General features: G+C 38.3%; 1 protein-coding gene across 1 annotated transcript in view; it reads left to right on the forward strand.

Annotated features, from left to right (window-relative positions):
* The window catches only part of UBR3 (ubiquitin protein ligase E3 component n-recognin 3), a 1090259-nt gene that overhangs the window by 779366 nt on the left and 289072 nt on the right, over positions 1–21821 (forward strand). The window contains 2 exon segments of the mRNA XM_053698420.1: positions 3656–3856; positions 10315–10451. Coding sequence (XP_053554395.1) covers positions 3656–3856; positions 10315–10451 — 338 coding nt within the window.

Genomic DNA, 21821 nt, shown 5'->3' on the forward strand with positions numbered 1-21821 from the left:
CGAGGCTCGTCAGAGGTGGGATCACCTGGTCCAGTTTAGCCTTCCATGGGAGCGACTGCCCCTAAGGCCTCAGGGGGTTCAACCTTCGGTCAGTGTTTCCTTTTGTCCTGGCAGAGGTATGTTGCGCCTTTCGTTATAGACTGGCGCGCCTTCGTGTCCTACTAAGGCACGTTTTTGGCATTGCTGGAGGATCCCACTCTTAATGGGTTTGGGGATTCTCAGTCTTACTCTTCGACTGGCTTGCATACATATCTTTTATTTTCATCCGGTGAGGAAGATTTTTTTTTGGTCTAAAGCTCATGTTGTGGTGTGATGTTTCCTTCAGGAACTTTCCTCTCTGGAATTGATACTTGCGATTTTGTGGTCGCACTGTTTACAAAAGTCTGTCTGATTGTTCTTATCCCTCCATCATCAGGGGAGACTCTATGTGGCCTTGACAGTGCTGGGGCCCTTGGTTTCAGGCTGGTCCTGACTGGGTACAAATCTTCCTGTCCTTGAGGCCTTGTTCAGACATGTGGCACCTTTTTATGTCCGGTTGGTCCCGTGAGGGTGCCTAGTCATCACAATGTGATTTGTGTGGTTGCCTTGTTTTATTTTACAAGCTTCAACTAGCATCCTGAGAGGACTTGAGGGTCTGTGGTTGCTTAGGGGGATTGGTTCAGTCCTCATTTGCCTTTCAATCTAGTGGGCTGGGACTCCGTTGAGATCCATAGCGACATGCTCAGTCGTTTCCGAATTTTTAGGGAACTAGAGTGTTCCTTCCCATTGTGGGTTGGAGGCTTGGTGGATTTAGGTCCTTGATACCACCGTTCTTACGGTTTTGCCTTTCATGGTCTCTTTGGAAGTGTCCTTTTAGGACTAGTTCCTTTTTGAGGTAAACTTCCTTTGGGTCGAGACTTTCTGGACTTTGTTTTGTTTTTCTGACGGCTTTGGCCACTTAATTAGGAAGTGAAGGCCGTGAGGCTCGGTCTTCCTTCGGGAGTTAGTCGTCTCCATATCAAGGGCGATAGGAGGTGTTGTCTCTTTTTCCAAGCTTTTTGCTTAGGTGATGTTTTTCTGCCTGGGTTCAGAATGCTTTGCATTCTTCTCCCTTGGGTGTGGTCCTCTGGAATGTTAATCTGAAAGGATTATGGAGACTAGCCTTTCTTTCTACTCTCTTTCAAGTTACTCTGTTCTCGTTTTCATTTCCTTTAGTGCTGCCCTTGGGGCCTTTGGGCTCTAGAGAAATTGTGTGACTTTGTCGCGGCCTAGTACCTTGCTGGGGTGGGGGTTGACCTTCGGCTAAGGGTGTTCTCTTCCCTTTGGGCTGGAAATTCCGAGTGAGTCCTGTACCCGTTCTCCAGTCTGATTGCTTCAGACGGGGTATTTTTTGTTCCCTGAGGGTGTCGTTCGTGCTAGGACGATTCTGGGTCCCGGGTCCGGAGTTCTTGTCTTGGATCCTTCTTGGATGTCTGGAGACTTATGATCTGGTGGACTGGTTCGGATGACCTAGTTTTTTTCAGGGACATAGGTGTTGCGACATAGGTGCTAGCTCATTGGGCTTGCAAGCAGGTAGGCCAGAGTTCACAACAACCTTCGGGTACTGGTTATAAACTTTAAAGCCTTACTTGTCCTTCGGACGGAGGGTGCTCCTCTATGGGGAGTTTTTTTCTGGAGTGTCTGGATGATTTTTCATTCGGTCCGTGTTTTGATCATACTAGGGCTTCATGTCTTATGGACATGTACGCTGTTCTTATCTGTGCCCTTCCCTTTGAGGAGATAGTTTATCTTCCTTATGAGTTGAGGTTTCCTCTCTCTTAAGGGTCTTTGTCCTGCCCTGTGTGTAGGAGGTAGCATCATGTGGCTTATTTCTGTAAGGGGCAGCATCTGCTGCTCTGTGGGCTCTATTCCACCTGTTGGAAATTGATCTCTCTACGTAGAGACTGTCTAAGAGAGTTGTGTCAGTTTTTCCTACAGATCTATTGCACTTTTCTCTGTTCCAGTTCCTAGGGGGTTCTCCTTGGGAGTGCCTATTTTGGAGGAGCGGATTGGGTTGACACCTGAGCTCTGTTGGGTTGGGTAAGTCCCCCCTTTTTCTTTCCATTTCCTTGGGGGCTTGTGGTTGGGATCTTTCTGTCCCCCTGCCTATCAGACATGTCTGTTGCTTGGGCTGGTCTGGTGTTGGAGCAGGATCTGAGATCTGTTGCTCTGATATTTCGTCCTCGGAGCATTCAAGGTAAAGTAAGCTTTTTTGAGGTTTCTCATTTCTCCACATTCAAGATTAGTGGGAAGGACTGGCTCTTAGCCTGCGACGTTATCCGCTGGTTAGTGGATACTTAGGATCGTTCAGATTGCTATCTTCGGCTGCTTTCTACTTGCCCTGCAAGTATTTAAGTTTCAGAGTCATTTTTAGATGACTGCAGCGTGCAGTGTTTTTGCTTCAGGTGTTGTTCGTCAGAGCTATCTGAGCTTGCTGCACAAGGTTTCTTTCTAAATATTTTGGTATTCTGAGATAACTTTTTGCGACTTGGGGACCTTTGTCTTTAGTTGCTCCTAGAGTGCATTAATGAATGCAGCTGTGGACTCTTTCCATCTGAAGAAAAGAAAATTATCAGGTTATCAGGTAATTTAAGTTTTTCCAAGATGGTTTGGATAAAGGTTTATCCTCCAGTCATATTTCTGCTCTTTCTGTTTTGTTTCACAAGAACATTGCTTATCTTCCTGATATTCATGGTTTTGTTCAGGCTTTCTCCACCTTGGAGGTTGAATCTGTTGCTGAAGGTTTTGCAGGCTTGTCCTTTTGAGGCTATGCATGGTTTGGGTTTAGTGGCCCTTTAATTTTTTTCCTGGTGGTAAGAGTCCACAAGACCCCACCTTGTTTTTTTTTTTTATGTTTTTATTATGTTATTGCACATATTTTTTTCCGGCTCCTATATTTTTAGCTCTTTCTTTTCATACCTTTTTTTGCTTGGCTATATGTCAGACTAGCTACCATTGAGGTGAGAAGGGTTATATAGAGCTCTTAAGGTTTGGTAATCTTTGCATCCTCCTAGTGGCAGAGAAGGTAATTCCTAGGAGAGGACTCTAACCACCACGAAATAAAACAAATTAATCAGGTAAACATAAATTATGTTTATCAGAGTTAAATTATAGGAAAAGGGGACAAAATAAATAGTATATTGCTTTTTTTTAAATGCACATAATGAAACATTGTATATTACGATCTCATACTAGTCAATATCCCTTTAATTGATTTATATGTTTTAGCCAAGCTGATTTATGCAGTTATTTTAAGTATTGAAGAAAAATTTGAATTTAAGATCATTTTAGTAAAACAGTATGCTAACTATAATATGGTAGAATATTAACCATATAATGTTAAGAGATATATAGTGAATACTTGCCTTTTATCTAAATAACATACATAACTCTAGCAATGTTCATCATATATGACCTTGTTTTTAGACAAAGTTACCCTGGAAATGTTGAAACGTTTAAATAAAAAAAACTTTTAAAGGATATACTGCATTATAATGAAAAAAAAATGTTTTCACAAACCTGGAAGGTACTTTTAATTAAGTTTTTTCTAAAGTTGCTTTTCCGTGTTATGTGTTAATACATTTTCTATAATCTCTCCAATCTTCACTGAATATACTCTTTATATTCTTTTTTTCAGAATGACCAGGTGCTGCAGGGCTTTTCCGTTGACAAAGGAGAATTCACATGTCCTCTCTGCAGGCAGTTTGCAAATAGCGTTCTTCCCTGTTTTCCGGCAAACAATGTGGAAAAAGGCCCCTGGCAGAGTCATGGTAGCAAGAGCATGCTACAGCTCATCAAAGAGGTGGAGGATCTTCAAGAGCAGCTGGGAACTTTCCCAGTAAGCATCAGTGTAAGGCCAAAAGATCCCTATTATTTATCTGATCACCTCTTCTCATTCCATCTCTAATTTCCTCTGTTTAATAGAGATTAGATATGGCAGGTTTCCTGTTTTACCTAAGTTCCTGAATGCAGGCATTTCAAATAAGTTACTTTTATTAGACACACACGCTTGACACCATCTGAACCAAATAAGTTTCTCTTGGTCTCATCGGACCACAGGACATGGTTCCAGTAATGCATGTCCTTAGTCTGCTTGTCTTCAGCAAACTGCAGGCTTTCTTGTGCATCATCTTTAGAAGAAACTTCCTTCTGGGACGACAGCCATGAAGCCCAATTTGATGCAGAATGTGGCGTATGGTCTGAGCACTGACAAGCTGACCCTCCCACCCCTTTAATGCTGGCAGCACTCATACGTCTATTTCCCAAAGACATCCTCTGGATATGACGCTGAGCATGTGCACTAAACTTCTTTGGTTGACCATGGCGAGGCCTGTTCTGAGTAGAACCTGGCCTGTGAAACCACTGTATGGTCTTGCCTACCATGCTGCAGCTCAGTTTGTGTCTTGGCAATCTTCTTATAGCCTAGGCCATCTTTATGTAGAGCAACAATTCTTTTTTTCAGATCCTCAGAGAGTTCTTTGCCATAAGGTGCCATGTTGAACTTCCAAACTCCAGTATGAGAGAGTGTGAGAGCAATAACACCAAATTTAACACACCTGCTCCACATTCACACCTGATACCTTGTAACACTAACGAGTCACATGACACTGGGGAGGGAAAATGGCTAATTGGGCCCAATTTGGACATTTCCACTTAGGGGTGTACTAACTTTTTTTGCCAATGATTTAGGCATTAATGGTTGTGTGTTGAGTTATTTTGAGGGGACAGCAAATTTACACTGTTATACAGGCTGTACACTCACTATTTTACATTGTATCAGTGTCATTTCTTCAGCGTTGTCACGTGAAAAGATACAATACAATATTTACAAAAATGTGAGGAGTTTACTCACTTTTTTGAGATACTGTGTGTGTGTGTGTATGTATATATATATATATATATACACACACACACAGTCGTATGTTTAGGCACCCCGGACAATTTCCATGTTTGGATCAACAATTTTCATTTTGATCTATCAAATAACTGAAGGACACAGTAATATTTCAGTAGTAAAATCAGGTTTATTGGATTAACAGAAAATGTGCAATATTCATCAAAACGAAATTAGACAGGTGCATAAATGTGGGCACCCCAACAGAAATATTGCATCAATATTTAGTAGAGCCACCTTTAGCAGAAATAACAACCTCTAGATGCTTCTTATAGCCTGTAATGAGTGTCTGGATTCTGGATGAAGGTATTTTGGACTATTCCTCCTTGCAAAATGTCTCCAGTTCAGATAGGTTTGATAGTTGCCGAGCATGGACAGCCCACTTTAAATCACCCCACAGATTTTCACTGATATTCAGGTCTGGGGACTAGGATGGCCATTCCAGAACATTGTACTTGTTCCTCTGCATAAATGCCAGAGTAGATTTTGAGCAGTGTTTTGGGTCGTTGTCTTGTTGAAATATCCAGCCCCAGCGTAACTTCAACTTTGTGACCGATTCCTCAACATTATTATTCTCAGGTATTTGCTGATATTGAGTGGAATCCATGCAACCCTCAACTTTAACAAGATTCCCAGTTCCGGCACTAGCCACACAGCCCCACAACATGATGGAACATCCACCAAATATTACTGTGGGTAGCAAGTGTTTGTCTTGGAATGCTGTGTTTTTTTTTGCCACCATGCATAACGCCCCTTGTTATGACCAAATAACTCAGTCTTTGTTTCATCAGTCCACAGTACCTTCTTTCAAAATGAAGCTGGCTTGTCCAAATGTGCGTTTGTGGCGTGTGTGCAGAAAAGGCTTCTTCCGCATCACTCTCCCATACAGCTTCTCCTTGTGCAAAGTGCGCTGAATTGTTGAACGATGCACAGTGACACCATCTGCAGCAAGATGATGTTGTAGGTCTTTGGAGGTGGTCTGTGGGCTGTTGACCATTCTCACCATCCTTTGCCTTTGTCTCTCCGATATTTTACTTGGCCTGCCACTTCTGGCCTTAACAAGAACTGTGCCTGTGTTCTTGCATTTCCTCACTATGTTCCTCACAGTGGACACTGACAGCTTAAATATCTGTGATAGCTTTTCGTAGCCTTCCCCTAAACCATTAATGTTGAACAATCTTTGTTTTCAGGTCATTTGGGAGTTGTTTTGAGCCCCCTATGTTTCCACTCTTCAGAGGAGAGTCAGAGAACAACAACTTGCAATTGGCCACCTTAAATATCCTTTCTCATGATTGGATGCACCTGTCTATGAAGTTCAAAGCTTAATGGGCTCACCAAACCAATTGTGTGTTCCAATTAATCAGTGCTAGGTATTTGCAGGTATTCAAATCAACAAAATGACAAGGCTGCCCAATTTATGCACCTGACTAATTTCGTTTTGATGCATATTGCACATTTTCTGTTAATCCAATAAACCTCATTTCACTACTGAAATATTACTGTGTCCTTCAGTTATTTGATAGATCAAAATGAAATTGCTGATCCAAAACACCCAATTATTTATAAATGAAAGTCATGGAAATTGTCAGGGGTGCCTAAACTTTTGCATACGAGTGTGTGTGTGTATATATATATAGATATAGATATAGATCTATATATATATATAGATATAGATATATATAGATATAGATATAGATATATATAGATATAGATATAGATAGATATAGATATAGGTAGATATATATATATATATATATATATATAGATATATATATATATATATATAAAAAGAATGACAGATTACTATATAACATAAAACTATATGATATAAAAAATCCTCTAGGAGGCGCTCAACACACTTAATATAAAGCAAAGGTTTACAAGAGGAAAAACAACTTAACCAGAGGACACAGTGATATTAATGATATTCTGAATGATCAAAAGGATCAATCAATGTCCCATTGTCCCAAATAAGGGAGAATTCTAACCAAGGTTACATCAACAAGTAGATACTTAGTGATCCAATGTCGAATTCTGACAAAGTCCCACAGATGAGTAAACTTGATAGAAGGAATGGTAGGCCGTTCCCTTACTTCAACAAAACATGAAGGATCTATAATATAAGGAAACACAGAAAGGGGCGCCAATGGTGCAGATCAATGATGCAATGTGAGATATGAGTCACAGGTCTGTACACGGGGTACTCACTTTTAAAAAAGGCACTCAGTCATGCCTATAGAAGCAGGCTGGATTTCTGCAGCAGTCCAGCTAGCTGATCACTTCCCAGGAGGCCATCCAGGATACACCGGATACAGGACCCCAGCACTGCAAGAATATAGCTAGGAAGCCAAAGATAGGGAGGCGCCCTATAGGTAGCGTGGACTCAAAGGAAGGTACTAAGCACAGAGTTTTTTTTAAAAAGCTTAAAAGTGGTTTATTAAAAATCAGTTTAAAAACAGCTCATATTTGTGCAAGTACAATCTTGAGCATATGCGGAGAAACAATGCAACGCGTTTCTCGGTAAGGACCGTTTCATCAGGCATGTACAACACATATTAAACTGCCCTTTAATAGGGCCACGCTACCAAACAGGTGTAACTACCCCTCCCCCACTAACATGAAGAATCACCAATTAGATCCCTTCGTTTTCACCCACCCACCTTGCTGTATATATGTTAGTAAAATTCTTAAAGTCTCAAAAAACTTAATAATAATAGCAAATGGGTTGCATGTTTTTTGCTATATAATGTTTCACGATTGCTCGTTTCAATGTTAATTGCCACAGCTTTCTGGCGTGCTCCGAGAAAACCTAACATAAGTATTGAGACCTAACTAGTGGTCCTAATTGGGAGTGGTATATGTGAATCAAACAGCATAAACATTGTATAATTATATAATGTTTCACGATTGCTCGGTTCAATGTTGATTGCCAAGGCTTTCTAGCGTGTTCAAAGACTACCTAACATAAGCATTGAGACCTAACTAGTGGTCCTAATTGGGAGTAATATATGTCAATTAAACAGCGTCAATATCGTTAGTGGCCTCTGTATCCTGATAGGTACCATTCATTATCAATCACAGAACGTCAATGTAAACGTCATGAGGAGCAGTCTTCTAACTGTTAAGTTGATGCAATACCGTACGTTACATCAGTATGTCACTCCCACTTCTACGTCGCATGAGAGAATCCCTGATTGGTTCCTCGTGAGCCAGCTGCTGATAGCATCAGTTTGTATCTTTGGCTTCCTAGCTATATTCCTGCAGTGCTGGGGTCCTGTATCCAGTATATCCTGGATGTCCTCCTGGGAAGTGATCAGCTAGCTGGACTGCTGCAGAAATCCAGCCTTCTTCTATAGGCATGACTGAGTGCCTTTTTTAAAAGTGAGTACCCTGTGTACAGACCTGTGACTCATATCTCACATTGCATCATTGATCTGCACCATTGGCGCCCCTTTCTGTGTTTCCTTTTATATATATATTTGTGTGTGTGTGTATGAGCTGATTTATCGTCCGTTTCTGCCTTTGTCAAAGACATTTTCAACAATGTTAAATAAAACAATAAAAAAAAACTTAAAACAAGAATAAAAACCTTATAAACATTATATATAAACTTTTAAAAACTGTTTTAGAAGGGAGCACATTTATCTGACCTGTGAGATTTGTATACTCAGTTCCAATGAAGCATATCACTACATGTCATCTAAGTCCTTTCTCTGCTCTTCCTTCCCCACTCATTCAGCAGACAGACTAGTAGCAGGAAATTGTTGCTTGTAACACATCACATTGCCTGTTACACATTACCTGAGCCTGAAACACTGCAAGTAAACATACCACTGTTCGCTGTCTTCTCTATGCTGACAGCTCATCCCCCATTGCTGTCTTTACTGCTCTGTTTGGCAGTGGAGTTTGAGAGAAACTCCAGCTGTCACAAAGGTTCTACCGGGAGCAGAGTATTAGTCACCTCTGCACTTCTCCACAGCCAGTGTGCGCCTAACATTTAATCCACGCCAGGACACATTCTTAGCAATAAAGCTGTACTTAATGAATAGTCTGTGTTCAGTCGATGCGCTATTTTACTTCATACCAGGCAAAATTATTAGTTTTTTTTTAGTGTGGCGGTATACTGGAAGCGCAATCTGTGGTTATTAAAAAGTCAGTTCTTTTCTTTTTTCTTCCTATTGATCTGTGAATGTTTACTGCATCTTATTCTCCCCTGCCCGGTTCGGCCACCCCAATAAAACAGCCCTGAACAATACATATCATGTGACTCGGCAAGGTCCTGGGCCGTTATCAAATAATAAAAAAAGCAGTTTACAACAGTTAGTGATAGCAATAACTTAACTTACACTATGTGTGCCCTGCCCATCCTCCCAAATTGTCATGTGACATTGGCACTGTCTGGCGCAGGGGTTAGATTTTTTTTTTTAAAAAAAAGCAGTAAACTTTATATTTTTTTATTAGTAGTTTTTGTGGGCCCCTTCCAGCCCTCAGACCCCGGTGCAGTGGCACCACCTGCACCGCTGGTAGGTCCACACCTGAACTAGTTGCTGGAAATGTTTATCTAGTTTTAAATTGTACACATAAACATTTTTTAAACTGCTCAGTTTAATACACCTTAATTATGGCATGAAATGTATTGTCAATTTTATTTTGCTTTAAGCCTTTGTATAAGCTCTCTCCCTTCTACATTTAACACCTTTTTGTAGGCTTCTTGGGAGAAATGACCATATTGTCATATCCCAGCACCTGTTATTTATTAGATAATTATCTGCTTTTCTACTTTGAGCGCTACATGATGACCTGAGCCACACTGACATTTCATTATAGGACAAAGAATCTTGTGCCCTAAACCTGCAGAACTGTCTCACTAGAGAGAGTGCTCATTAAAGAGACATGAAAACAAAAATTGTTCATGATTCAGATAGAGCATTACTTCTGTAATCAAATTTGCTTTATTCTCTTGGTATTCTTTGTTGAAGGAGCAATAATACACTACTGAGAACTGAACACACCAGGTGATCCAATGACAATTGACAACAAAAATACCAAGATAATCAAGAAAATGAGATAATATAAGTAAATTGGATAGTTGTTTAAAATGACATGTTCTATCAAAGCCATGAAGTTTCATTTTGACTTCACTGTCCCTTTTTAGTCAGTATTGCTTACTATATTAATAGTACAGAGAGTTCTAGTTTACAAAGCTATCACAATCTAACCTAATGTAAGAATCATATTACTTGCAAACTACTACAGAATTTTTTTCATTGAAAGAGCTCATAGTTTTAATCTTCAAAGGTAATTTATATAAAGCTACTTATAGGCCATAAGAATGTACAGCATTTGATTATAGTTACCGAAAATGCAATAATTAAATTTTGGTAATTTCTTCTCTCTTCTAGTCAGAAACCAATCTATGTAAAGAAATGGAAGCAGTGATGAAAGATATAAAAAATACTACCCAAAAGAAGTACACAGATTATAGCAAGAATCATGGATCTCCTGACAATGATTTCCTGTTTATGTATTCTGTGGCTAGGTAAGTCCTAATTTCTTTATCAGTCTTAAAGATTTGTTTGCAAAAACTATTTTTTTTTCAGCACAGTTTTACATTTTAGTGTTACACAGAGTTGATTTATGTGTCCGTTAATTCCGATTATCCTAACTTGTGAAGGTATAATCTAGATTTTATTAAAGACACAGAGACGAGTATTTTGCATATCTTTCTTTATACTACTCGAATGCAGAATTTTAAAGTAACAATACAGAAAACAATCCAACATTAAAACAATAAAGATAACATAGTTATCATAAGTGACCAATGAAATGGATTCTTTGGAAAATACAGAAAAAATTGACCAATAGGATGAATCATAGCTTCCATAAACTGTCCAATACGTTCCCCAACTTCCTCTTTCTTGTCTGACGCTGAAAAAACAAAAATTTCAAATAACAGATGAAAGTTCCAATATCAGAAGAAAAACCAACGGAAGAATCAAAATACAGCCTGAAATAAAGAAACTTATTTTAATTCCATGTCGTAGAGATGAACCAGGCAAACAGAATTCTCTGAACCAGGAGAGTAAATTCCGAAGAATGTTATGGCTTGATTGAAGCAAAGAATGAAGAGGAATGAAACCACCTTTAAGTAGATCTTCATAATTAGTTGGCAACTGAAACCAAACAAATTGTTAATAATGAGAAAATAAGGGAGGGTACAATAACAAAGGGTGGGAAAATACTTGTCTCTTTGTCTTTAATAAAATCTAGATTATACCTTCACAAGTTAGGAAAATCAGAATTTTATTACAAGACCAGAGACTCATATTTTGCTAGTTTAAAGCAACTAACAAAATAAGTTATTAGCTGGATGACAAATGGGCTTGAAATAAAACTGTTTGAAAATAGAATCTGAAGACCAATCTGCAGAAATTAAAATTTGTTGTAAAGGTGCAGCTTTAAGGAAAGCTTTGGATGCAACTGAACCTCTAACAGAATGGGCAGAAAAAATAGAAATATCATAACCCATTTCACCCAGCGAGAAATAGAAGTATTAGTGACAGGGGCATGAGGAGGAATAAAGGAGATAAACAATTGATTAGAAGAAGACGCTCTCAAAAGAGATGTTTTAGATTCATATTCTTTAAGACATTTAACATCACAAAGAGAAGGTTCAGAAGATAAGTATGGATAAAAAATAGAAGAAGAAAAAGTTTTAGTTCTGCGAGATAAGAAAAAGGTGACACCTTCAGGAGAGAAAAGTTTAGAATTAAAATCTAAGGCACCAACGTCAGAAACTCTATGAAAGGAAACAAGACATAATAAGGTAGCTAGTTTGGCAGAAAGTTGTTTCAGAGAAAGTAAGTTATTAGAAGGCCAAGATTTGAAAAGGGAAAAAATCTTATCTACATCCCAGAAAAAATTATATTTAGGAATAGGAGGATGTTTTAGTCTAATGGCTTTTAAAAGTCTACAAATAAGGGGATGTTGACCAATAGGAAACTTATTTAATAAAACATGTTTAGCCGAAATAGCAGAAAGATATAAATTAATAGATCTGTAAGCCAAGCCAGATTCAAAAAGAGATGTTAGGAAATTAATAATATGGCTTATATCATTTGAAAGGGGATCCAAGTTCCTAACCATGCATCAGCTAGCCCACTTTGTCCATGCATAAAAATAGGATTTTCTGGTGCCTGGGGCCCAAGATTCTCGCATGAGAGTCTTAGCTTCTTCAGAAAGTCCTTCGAAAGGAGTGGAGTCCCCGAAATTGACCAAGCAATGAGACGAAGGGAGTCTTGAAGAATGAGATTGTGAAAATCTCCTTCCGGGTTGGTTAACAAGTGTGGAAGATGAGAGAGAAGAATAGGAAGCTTGAAAGACATTTCTAGAAGAGCAGGATACCATGGTTGAGTTGGCCAAAGGGGGGTTATTAGAAGAAGAGAAATTTTGTCTCTGCAAACTACAGAAATTGTTCTCGAAATCGAGAAGGGAGGTAAGGCATAGGCTTCTTGAGGAGGCCAGAGCTGGAGGAAAGCATCGATTGCCGCAGCCTCTGGGTCTGGTCTCCAACTGAAGTAGGGGAGAATTTGGAAATTCAGACGAGACGCAAAAAGATCCAGAATGAAGGGACCTCTGAGAAGAGACAGAGAATTAAATACATCTCTGTTGAGTCTCCAATTGCTGATATCCACCAGAAAACGGGAGCCCCAATCCGCTGCTGTGTTTGAAAGACCAGGAATATATTCTGCTTTCACAGAAATATTTCTGTCTAAACACAGATGAATGAACTCTTTGGTAATATTGGAAAGATCTCTGGACTTCGTACCTCCTAAACGGTTTAAATAATGAACTGCAGAGATGTTGTCCATGCGAAGCAAAATGGTAACTGGAGAAGAATTCCTTACAAAACTCTTGACAGCGAAAGAACCCGCTAGAAGTTCTAGGCAATTTATATGGAACCGTTTGTCCTTCAGAGACCACTTTCCTCCTGTGATTGAAGGACTGCAACGAGCACCCCAGCCGGACCTGCTGGTGTCTGATTCGATTACGAGATCTGGAGAATTGCCAAAAATAGCTCTCCCGTTCCAAGCCTCCATATGAGAGAGCCACCATAAGAGTTCCTCTTTGGCTTCTGGAGAAAATTGAATTAAATGAGAATAAGAAAACCCTTTTTGTAAATGACAGATTTTGAGACGTTGTAATTCCCGATAGTGAAGGGGAGCAGGAAATATAGCCTGAATAGAGGATGAAAGTAACCCCACTATTCTGGCTATATTCCTGATAGGAGGGAATTGAGCTGAGAGTGTACGAGATATTTCTTTCTTGATATTCCTTATTTTGTCTGGTGGTAGGCTGAGAATGGCTTTGGAAGTATCTATGTTGAAACCCAGAAAGACTAGAGACTGAATAGGAGTTAGGACAGATTTCTGTTTGTTTATTATAAAACCAAGATTCTCTAGAATAGTAAGAGATAATTGCTTTTGAAGAGAAAAAAAACCTCTAGTTCATAATCAGAATATCGTCTAAGTAGATAATTAAGCGGACTCCTCTGAGTCTTAACCAGGCCATAACTGGTTTTAAAAGTTTCGTAAAAATCCAAGGAGCTGAAGAAAGACCAAAAGGAAGACAAGTAAAACTACAAAATTTGTCTTTCTATGAAAAAGTTAGAAATTTCCGATGCTCCTGAGCGATTGGAACAGTCAAATAAGCATCTGTCAGATCCAAGCGCACTAACCAATCGTTTTCTCTGAGGCAATCTCTCAACAGGTGAATTCCCTCCATCTTGAAATAAGAAACAAATTAATTTAGATCTCTTAAATTTATGACAGGGCGGAATTGACCATTTTTCTTTTTTACAAGAAAAAGATTCCGGAGGAAGAAATCCTGAGAGAAATTGGTAATTTGAATGGCTTGTTTTTGAAATTTCTTATTGAACCAGAATTTGGTCTTCTTTTGAGAATTGAATGGGACGAGGTCTCAGTATTTGAACAGGAGGGGAAGAAAAATCAAAACACCTTGAACTGTTTGAAGGATCCAAGGATCTGAAGTTACTAGACTACAATTTTGAACAAAAAGAGCGAGTCTGCCACCAACATTTTTTGGGAAAAAAAGGAGGGTGAGAAGGAAAGGGAAAACTTACTTGCAGGGGGGCGAGATCTGGAACCACGGTCTGCAAAGAACTGGGAAGTAGAGGGATCTTGGAATGAATGCTGGAAATGTTGCTGGAACTGTTGTTGATATTGGAATTGAGGTCTTGATTGATAATTTGTGTGGCCAGGAAAGTGACCTCTGCCTTTCCCGGCCCTGTCAGAAAAACTATTTGGGCAAAAAAAATCTTACGAACTGTTCTTACCTTATTTAAATTTTAAAAAAATATTAATATAATTATTAAGATCTTTTAGAAAAATGTCTCCAAAAAGACCATTAGAGTGGGAATCTAATTCATTAATGGCATTGTCACAAATCTTAGGGTCTATTTTACCTAAAATATTTTTACTTCGCTCAACAATCATAGCTGTGTTAGTATTTCCTATGAAGAAAATAATTCTTTGAACCCATTCTCTAACCAAAAAGGGGTCAAGAGAAGCATTTTCATTAACAGCTTGTTCCGAAATTTCAAAAGGTTTTTCAATCAGGCCAACAGAATCCAAAAGTTGGTCTTGGCATGTCTTCCATGCTCTATCCATGCCTTTCTTAACCTTCTAACCAGCGGACCCTATAAATTTAATAATTTTTGGATTAATTTTGGGAGTAATACAGGCATTGTTAGTGAGAAGGGGGCGAGGGCATTCTGCTCTCATTTTATTACGAGCATTTTTTTTGAGAGGAAACTTTAATTGAAAGTCAATAAAAGAGGCCACATCTAAAGAGGGGCACCACTCAGATGATCTGGGGTGATGTAAATTATCTGCACAAAATCTGGGATTACCAAGGCAGTCAAAAAAAAATTGAATTCTGTTTTTTAGAAGATTTAGATTTTTTTGAGAGATTTCTTTATGTTCTTAGGTTTAGGGGAATCTGAATCTGAAGATACATTATCAGATAAATCCTCAAAATCAGAATTAGAAAATTCTTCAGTAGAAGAATCCGAGTTGGATGATAAAACAACCTTTTTAGGCTTTATTTTACAGATAAAGACTCAGTATTTTTTCATCCCATTTGTAACCCCTTGGGATTAGGGGAAGGTTTTGCGGATGTTTTCCTTCCTTTACCGCTAGGAATTGAAGTGTCAGCCAGAGTCTGACGAGACTTTGAAAGTAACTTTTTAGTTGCCAAAACAGAAACAGAACAAGGTCTTTTCCTTTTAAAAATAGTTTTAGGATTAGGCTGTTGAGACAATAGGTTTGACATATGAGACATCATTTTTCACATAGTGTTGTCAATCATCATTTGCACAAACTGTGCAGATAATGGTTCATTTGACTCAGGGGCTTGAGACATATTAACAAAAAATTAAATAAAATAATGAAAAAACAAAAACAGATAAGAACTTCAGTTAATAATAACAAAAAAATTTAAAATCAAAATAATGTAAGTTTTTTCTCAGGCTGAAATATAACAAGTCTGTAATGAGATAACAATATATATGAATTATCACCACTTAGTGGAGCAATTGAGCTAAAAATAAGAGCAAGGAAATGTGTAAAATGTATCCGATCACAAGAGGAGGAATCGGACGTTTTTGTGAGAAGAAAATCTTTTTCAACTACGTCAAAATAATGTAAGTTTTTTCTCAGGCTGAAATATAACAAGTCTGTAATGAGATAACAATATATATGAATTATCACCACTTAGTGGAGCAATTGAGCTAAAAATAAGAGCAAGGAAATGTGTAAAATGTATCCGATCACAAGAGGAGGAATCGGACGTTTTTGTGAGAAGAAAATCTTTTTCAACTACGTCAGAGGGCGGGAAAAGGAGGCGGGAAGATAGAGGGAGGAAGAGAGTGACGTAACAAGATGGCGGACGGCTGCGCAAGATGAAAACGAACAGATAGACGGAAGGTATAAAGGGGGAACCGTCAGAGACAAACAAGAAGTGAAAGTGTATGGAAACGAGTCGGGTAGTGTGGCGGTAGTGCCAGGGAAATTAGAACCAACTAAATAGGAGAAAAATATTAATAAAAATATAACAAAATCACATAAAAAGACTGAAAATAAAAACGAAAGTATAACAGGATTAAATAAAACCGGTAAGAAACAGAAAAAATGAAACATACCAAATAAAACAAAGGAGTAAATTATTCAAATTTTAATATATTAGGCCATGAATAAGAGTCATAAAATAGACTTATCCTGCAGCGAGCAGCAAAAGAAAGAGGAAGTTGGGGAACGTATTGGACAGTTTATGGAAGCTATGATTCATCCTACTGGTCCATTTTTTCTGTATTTTCCAAAGTATCCATTTCATTGGTCACTTATGTTAACTGTATGTTATCTTTATTGTTTTAATGTTGGATTCATTGTTTTCTGTATTGTTACTTTAAAATGCTGCATTCGAGTAGTATAAAGAAAGATATGCAAAATATGAGTCTCTGGTCTTGTAATAAAATTAAACATCCTTTGCATCAGGGTTCTCAAAAAATCATCTTATTTGGCCTACCCTTTTTTAAACATGCTTTATGAGGCATGGACAGGCATTTTTTGGTTTACTCTTTAGGCTTGCAGGGGAATAAGCTGCCTCACTACTTCCCTTTCGTATTCCAGTAGACCTATGCCATTGACACCTACCTCTGTTCACTGCATTACAGTTATCCCCTTATACAGCTAAGAGGGACAGGCTTGAAATTTTGATTCTTGTTGGGGAAAGTCAGAATAAAGACTTGCTTCTCTGCAAGTGAAGAGAGTAAGCACAGCATTGCAAGAACATGCCCGTCCTTCCTCCTCTGGAATCATTTAACCATTGCCTCCTTGCTGCCACTGCCTTTGTGACATTCAGAATAAAATGTGCATGTGGAAATAGGCAGGATTGAAGGAGTATCAGGCTGAATGACAACAGGGCACATATATATGCCTCATGGAATAGTGTGAGAATGAAACAAATTTGCTAACTTAAAGTGAAAGTCAATCCTAGCATTTGTGAAACGCTAGGATTGACCATTGGAACAAATAAAGGGGACATTTGCTTTCATGAAGTATAAAATACTTCAGCAGAAAGCTCCTTTATTTGCTTTAAGCGTTCGCCACACTGAGCTACTCAGGCAGCCCACTGCAGAACGCTGTTTTGCTTTAGAGGTGATGTTTTCACCTCTTAGCAAATAGTGTGCCGGAAATCCAGCACCACACGTCGCCAAGCAAGATTTCCCGCACGGCTATTGGCAAAACAGCGTTCTGCCATGGGCTGCCTAAGCGAACGCTTGAAACAAATAAAGGAGCTTTCTGGATGAAGCATTTTATGCTTCATGAGTGAAAGTCCCCTTTATTTGTTCCAATAAGTCCATCCTAGTGTTTCACAAACGCTAGGATTGACTTTCACTTTAAGTAAATTGGAATGTTACTTCAATAGATTTAATAAATTCAATTAATCTGTTTTGCAAACCTTTGCGGTTGGAGTTACAAAAATGTCTCAAAATTTATTTTTTAGTATTTTGAACAAAAAGAAAAATGGGACTGATAGTCTTGATCTTTTTAATGTTTCTCGGGACCTCGGTTATGCTTGTAATCTAAAATGTCAGCGGCTTTTGCCCTGCACAAAAAGTGAATAATACTATCCAGTGTGCTCTGTTTAATGCGAAAAGCAACACAATCCATGGAGACAGCAGCACTCGCCATCACCAAATCTTCATAATGCACATATTTATTGAGGCACCAAGGTATAGAAACAAGACAATGTTTCGGGCCTCTAGCCCTTAGTCATGTCAGCCCTTTGTCTTGTTTCTACACCTTGGGACCACAATAAATATGTGTATTATGAAGGTTTGGCGAGTGCTGCTTTCTCATTGGATTGTGATATTCATTGATTGGGGGTCAGGTGTGGAAACTCTGACAGATTTGCACCATTATCAGGTATTTTATTGTGCTTTACCTTATTGAACTGGTTTAATACGAAAAACATGCCATTTACTACATATTTGTCAAATTTTAAATATGTTTATTGTGAAAATATAGTGCTGGATGTTATTTGTAATTTTTATGTATATTGCCTGTTGCATCTTTTTTTTATTTTTAGTAGATTTATGATTTATGTTTGGTTTGTTACTTTCAGATAAGCAGTTCCACATCTTCTTGTAGAAGGCAGAAACTCCTAAATACCTAAATCTGTCATTATGCCTCTAGAAATGGAAACTTTGTTTCCCTTGTATTTCTGTTAGTTGTAGTTTCTACTTATTTGGAGTTGGAATAAAGTAAACCTGTAGTTTCTCCAAGGTATTAAGTTTTTTTTTTAAAATTATTCCATTTTGAGATTGCTATTCACCCTATTTTGTTGTTAACGTTCAAGACAATTTTGTTCCAAGAGTACTTAATCGCACGTCCCTCATAGGTTGGTCTTGTCTTTGCCTCCAAGTAAGAGTGATGTTAAGAATTGATGTGCTCCAGATTCTCTGTTGAGAGGGGTTCTCAGGCAGATTTTAGGCTCCCCCCCAGAAAGCAACCATTCTTGCACTCACATAGCCCACAGGCTCTTAGTAGGTACACTAATGTGAGGTACATCAAATTTATATACATTTACCATCTGTTCAGTTAGACTATTTGTCACATAATAGTTATTTATTTATATGTGAGATTGTTTTTATTTTGGAATACACTTTATTCGGCACTTATTTCTTTCATGTAATTAGCAAGAGTCCATGAGCTAGTGACATATGGGATATACATTCCTACCAGGAGGGACAAAGTTTCCCAAACCTCAAAATGCCTATAAATACACCCCTCACCACACCCACAAATCAGTTTTACAAACTTTGCCTCCCATGGAGGTGGTGAAGTAAGTTTGTGCTAGATTCTTCGTTGATATGCGCTTTGCAGCAGGCTGGAGCTCGGTTTTCCTCTCAGTGTGCAGTGAATGTCAGAGGGATGTGAAGAGAGTATTGCCTATTTGAATTCAATGATCTCCTTCTACGGGGTCTATTTCATAGATTCTCTGTTATCGGTCGTAGAGATTCATCTCTTACCTCCCTTTTCAGATCGACGATATACTCTTATATATACCATTACCTCTACTGATTCTCGTTTCAGTACTGGTTTGGCTCTCTACTACATGTAGATGAGTGTCCTGGGTAAGCAAGTCTTATTTTTGTGACACTCTAAGCTATGGTTGGGCACTTTTTTTATATAAAGTTCTAAATATATGTGTTTAAACATTTATTTGCCTTGATTCAGGATGTTCAACATTCCGTATTTCAGACAGTCAGTTTCATTATTTGGGATAATGCATTTGAATAATCAATTTTTCTTACCTTCAAATTTGACTTTTTTTCCTGTGGGCTGTTAGGCTCGCGGGGGCTGAAAATGCTTCATTTTATTGCGTCATTCTTGGCGCTGACTTTTTTGTCGCAAAAAAATTTTCTTTGTCATTTCCGGCGTCATACCTGTCGCCGGAAGTTGCGTCATTTTTTTTACGTTTTTGCGCCAAAAATGTCGGCGTCACCGGATGTGGCGTCATTTTTTGGCGCTTAAAGCATTTAGGCGCCAAATAATGTGGACGTCTTTTTTGGCGCTAAAAAATCTGGCCGTCATTATTGTCGGCACATTATTTAAGTCTCATTGTTCTGCTTGCTAGAAGCTTGTTCATTGGCATTTTTTCCCATTCCTGAAACTGTCATTTAAGGAATTTGATCAATTTTGCTTTATATGTTGTTTTTTCTATTACATATTGCAAGATGTCTCAGATTGACCCTGAATCAGAAGATACTTCTGGAAAATTGCTGCCTGATGCTGTATCTACCAAAGATAAGTGTATCTGTTGTAAACTTTAGGTAACTGTTCCTCCGGCTGTTGTTTGTAAGGAATGTCATGACAAACTTGTTAATGCAGATAAGATTTCCTTTAGTAATGTTCCATTACCTGTTGCTGTTCCATCAACATCTAATATTCAGGGTGTTCCTGTTAACATAAGAGATTTTGTTTCTAAATCTATTAAGAAGGCTATGTCTGTTATTCCTCCTTCTAGTAAACGTAAAAAGTCTTTTAAAACTTTTGAACATCATCATTCTGATTCTGATAATGATTTTTCTTGTTCAGAGGATTCTGTTTCAGAGGTTGATACTGATAAATCTTCATATTTATTTAAAATGGAATTTATTCGTTCTTTACTTAAAGAAGTCTTAATTGCATTAGAAATAGAGTAATCTGGTCCTCTTGATACTAAATCTAAACGTTTGAATACAGTTTATAAACCTCCTGTAGTTATTCCAGAGGTTTTTCCCATCCCTGATGCTATTTCTGAAGTAATTTCTAGGGAATGGAATAATTTGGGTAATTCATTTACTCCTTCTAAACGGTTTAAGCAATTATATCCTGTGCCATCTGACAGATTAGAGTTTTGGAACAAAATCCCTAAGGTTGATGGGGCTATCTCCACTCTTGCTAAACGTACTACTATTCCTACGGCAGATAGTACTTCCTTTAAGGATCCTTTAGATAGGAAAATTGAATCCTTTCTAAGAAAAGCTTACTTATGTTCAGGTAATCTTCTTAGACCTGCTATATCTTTGGCGGATGTTGCTGCAGCTTCAACTTTCTGGTTGGAAGCTTTAGCACAACAAGTAACAGATCATAATACTCATAGCATTGTTAATCTTCTTCAACATGCTAATAACTTTATTTGTGATGCCATCTTTGATATCATTAGGGTTGATGTCAGGTATATGTATTTAGCTATTTTAGCTAGAAGAGCTTTATGGCTTAAAACTTGGAATGCTGATATGTCTTCTAAGTCAACTTTGCTTTCCCTTTCTTTCCAAGGTAATAAATTGTTTGGTTCACAGTTGGATTCTATTATTTCAACTGTTACTGGGGGGAAAGGAACTTTTTTACCACAGGATAAAAAATCTAAAGGTAAATTTAGGTCTGCTAATCGTTTTCGTTCCTTTCGTCACAATAAGGAACAAAAGCCTGATCCTTCCCCTACAGGAGCAGTATCAGTTTGGAAACCATCTCCAGTCTGGAATAAATCCAAGCCTTTTAGGAAGCCAAAGCCAGCTCCCAAGTCCACATGAAGGTGCGGCCCTCATTCCAGCCCAGCTGGTAGGGGGCAGATTACATTTTTTCAAAGAAATCTGGATCAATTCGATTCACAATCTTTGGATTCAGAATATTGTTTCACAAGGGTACAGAATAGGCTTCAAGATAAGGCCTCCTGCAAGAAGATTTTTTCTTTCCCGTGTCCCAATAAATCCAGTGAAGGCTCAAGCATTTCTGAAATGTGTTTCAGATCTAGAGTTGGCTGGAGTAATTGTGCCAGTTCCAGTTTTGGAACAGGGGCTGGGGTTTTACTCAAATCTCTTCATTGTACCAAAGAAGGAGAATTCCTTCAGACCAGTTCTGGATTTAAAAATATTGAATCGTTATGTAAGGATACCAACATTCAAAATGGTAACTATAAGGACTATTCTGCCTTTTGTTCAGCAAGGGCATTATATGTCCACAATAGATTTACAAGATGCATATCTGCATATTCCGATTCATCCAGATCACTATCAGTTTCTGAGATTCTCTTTTCTAGACAAGCATTACCAGTTTGTGGCTCTACCGTTTGGCCTAGCAACAGCTCCAAGGATTTTTACAAAGGTTCTCGGTGCCCTTCTATCTGTAATCGGAGAACAGGGTATTGTGGTATTTCCTTATTTGGACGATATCTTGGTACTTGCTCAGTCTTCACATTTAGCAGAATCTCATACGAATCGACTTGTATCGTTTCTTCGAGAACATGGTTGGAGGATCAATTTACCAAAGAGTTCGTTGATTCC

The sequence above is a fragment of the Bombina bombina genome, chromosome 1, assembly GCF_027579735.1.
Source record: "Bombina bombina isolate aBomBom1 chromosome 1, aBomBom1.pri, whole genome shotgun sequence".
Taxonomy (NCBI): domain Eukaryota; kingdom Metazoa; phylum Chordata; class Amphibia; order Anura; family Bombinatoridae; genus Bombina; species Bombina bombina.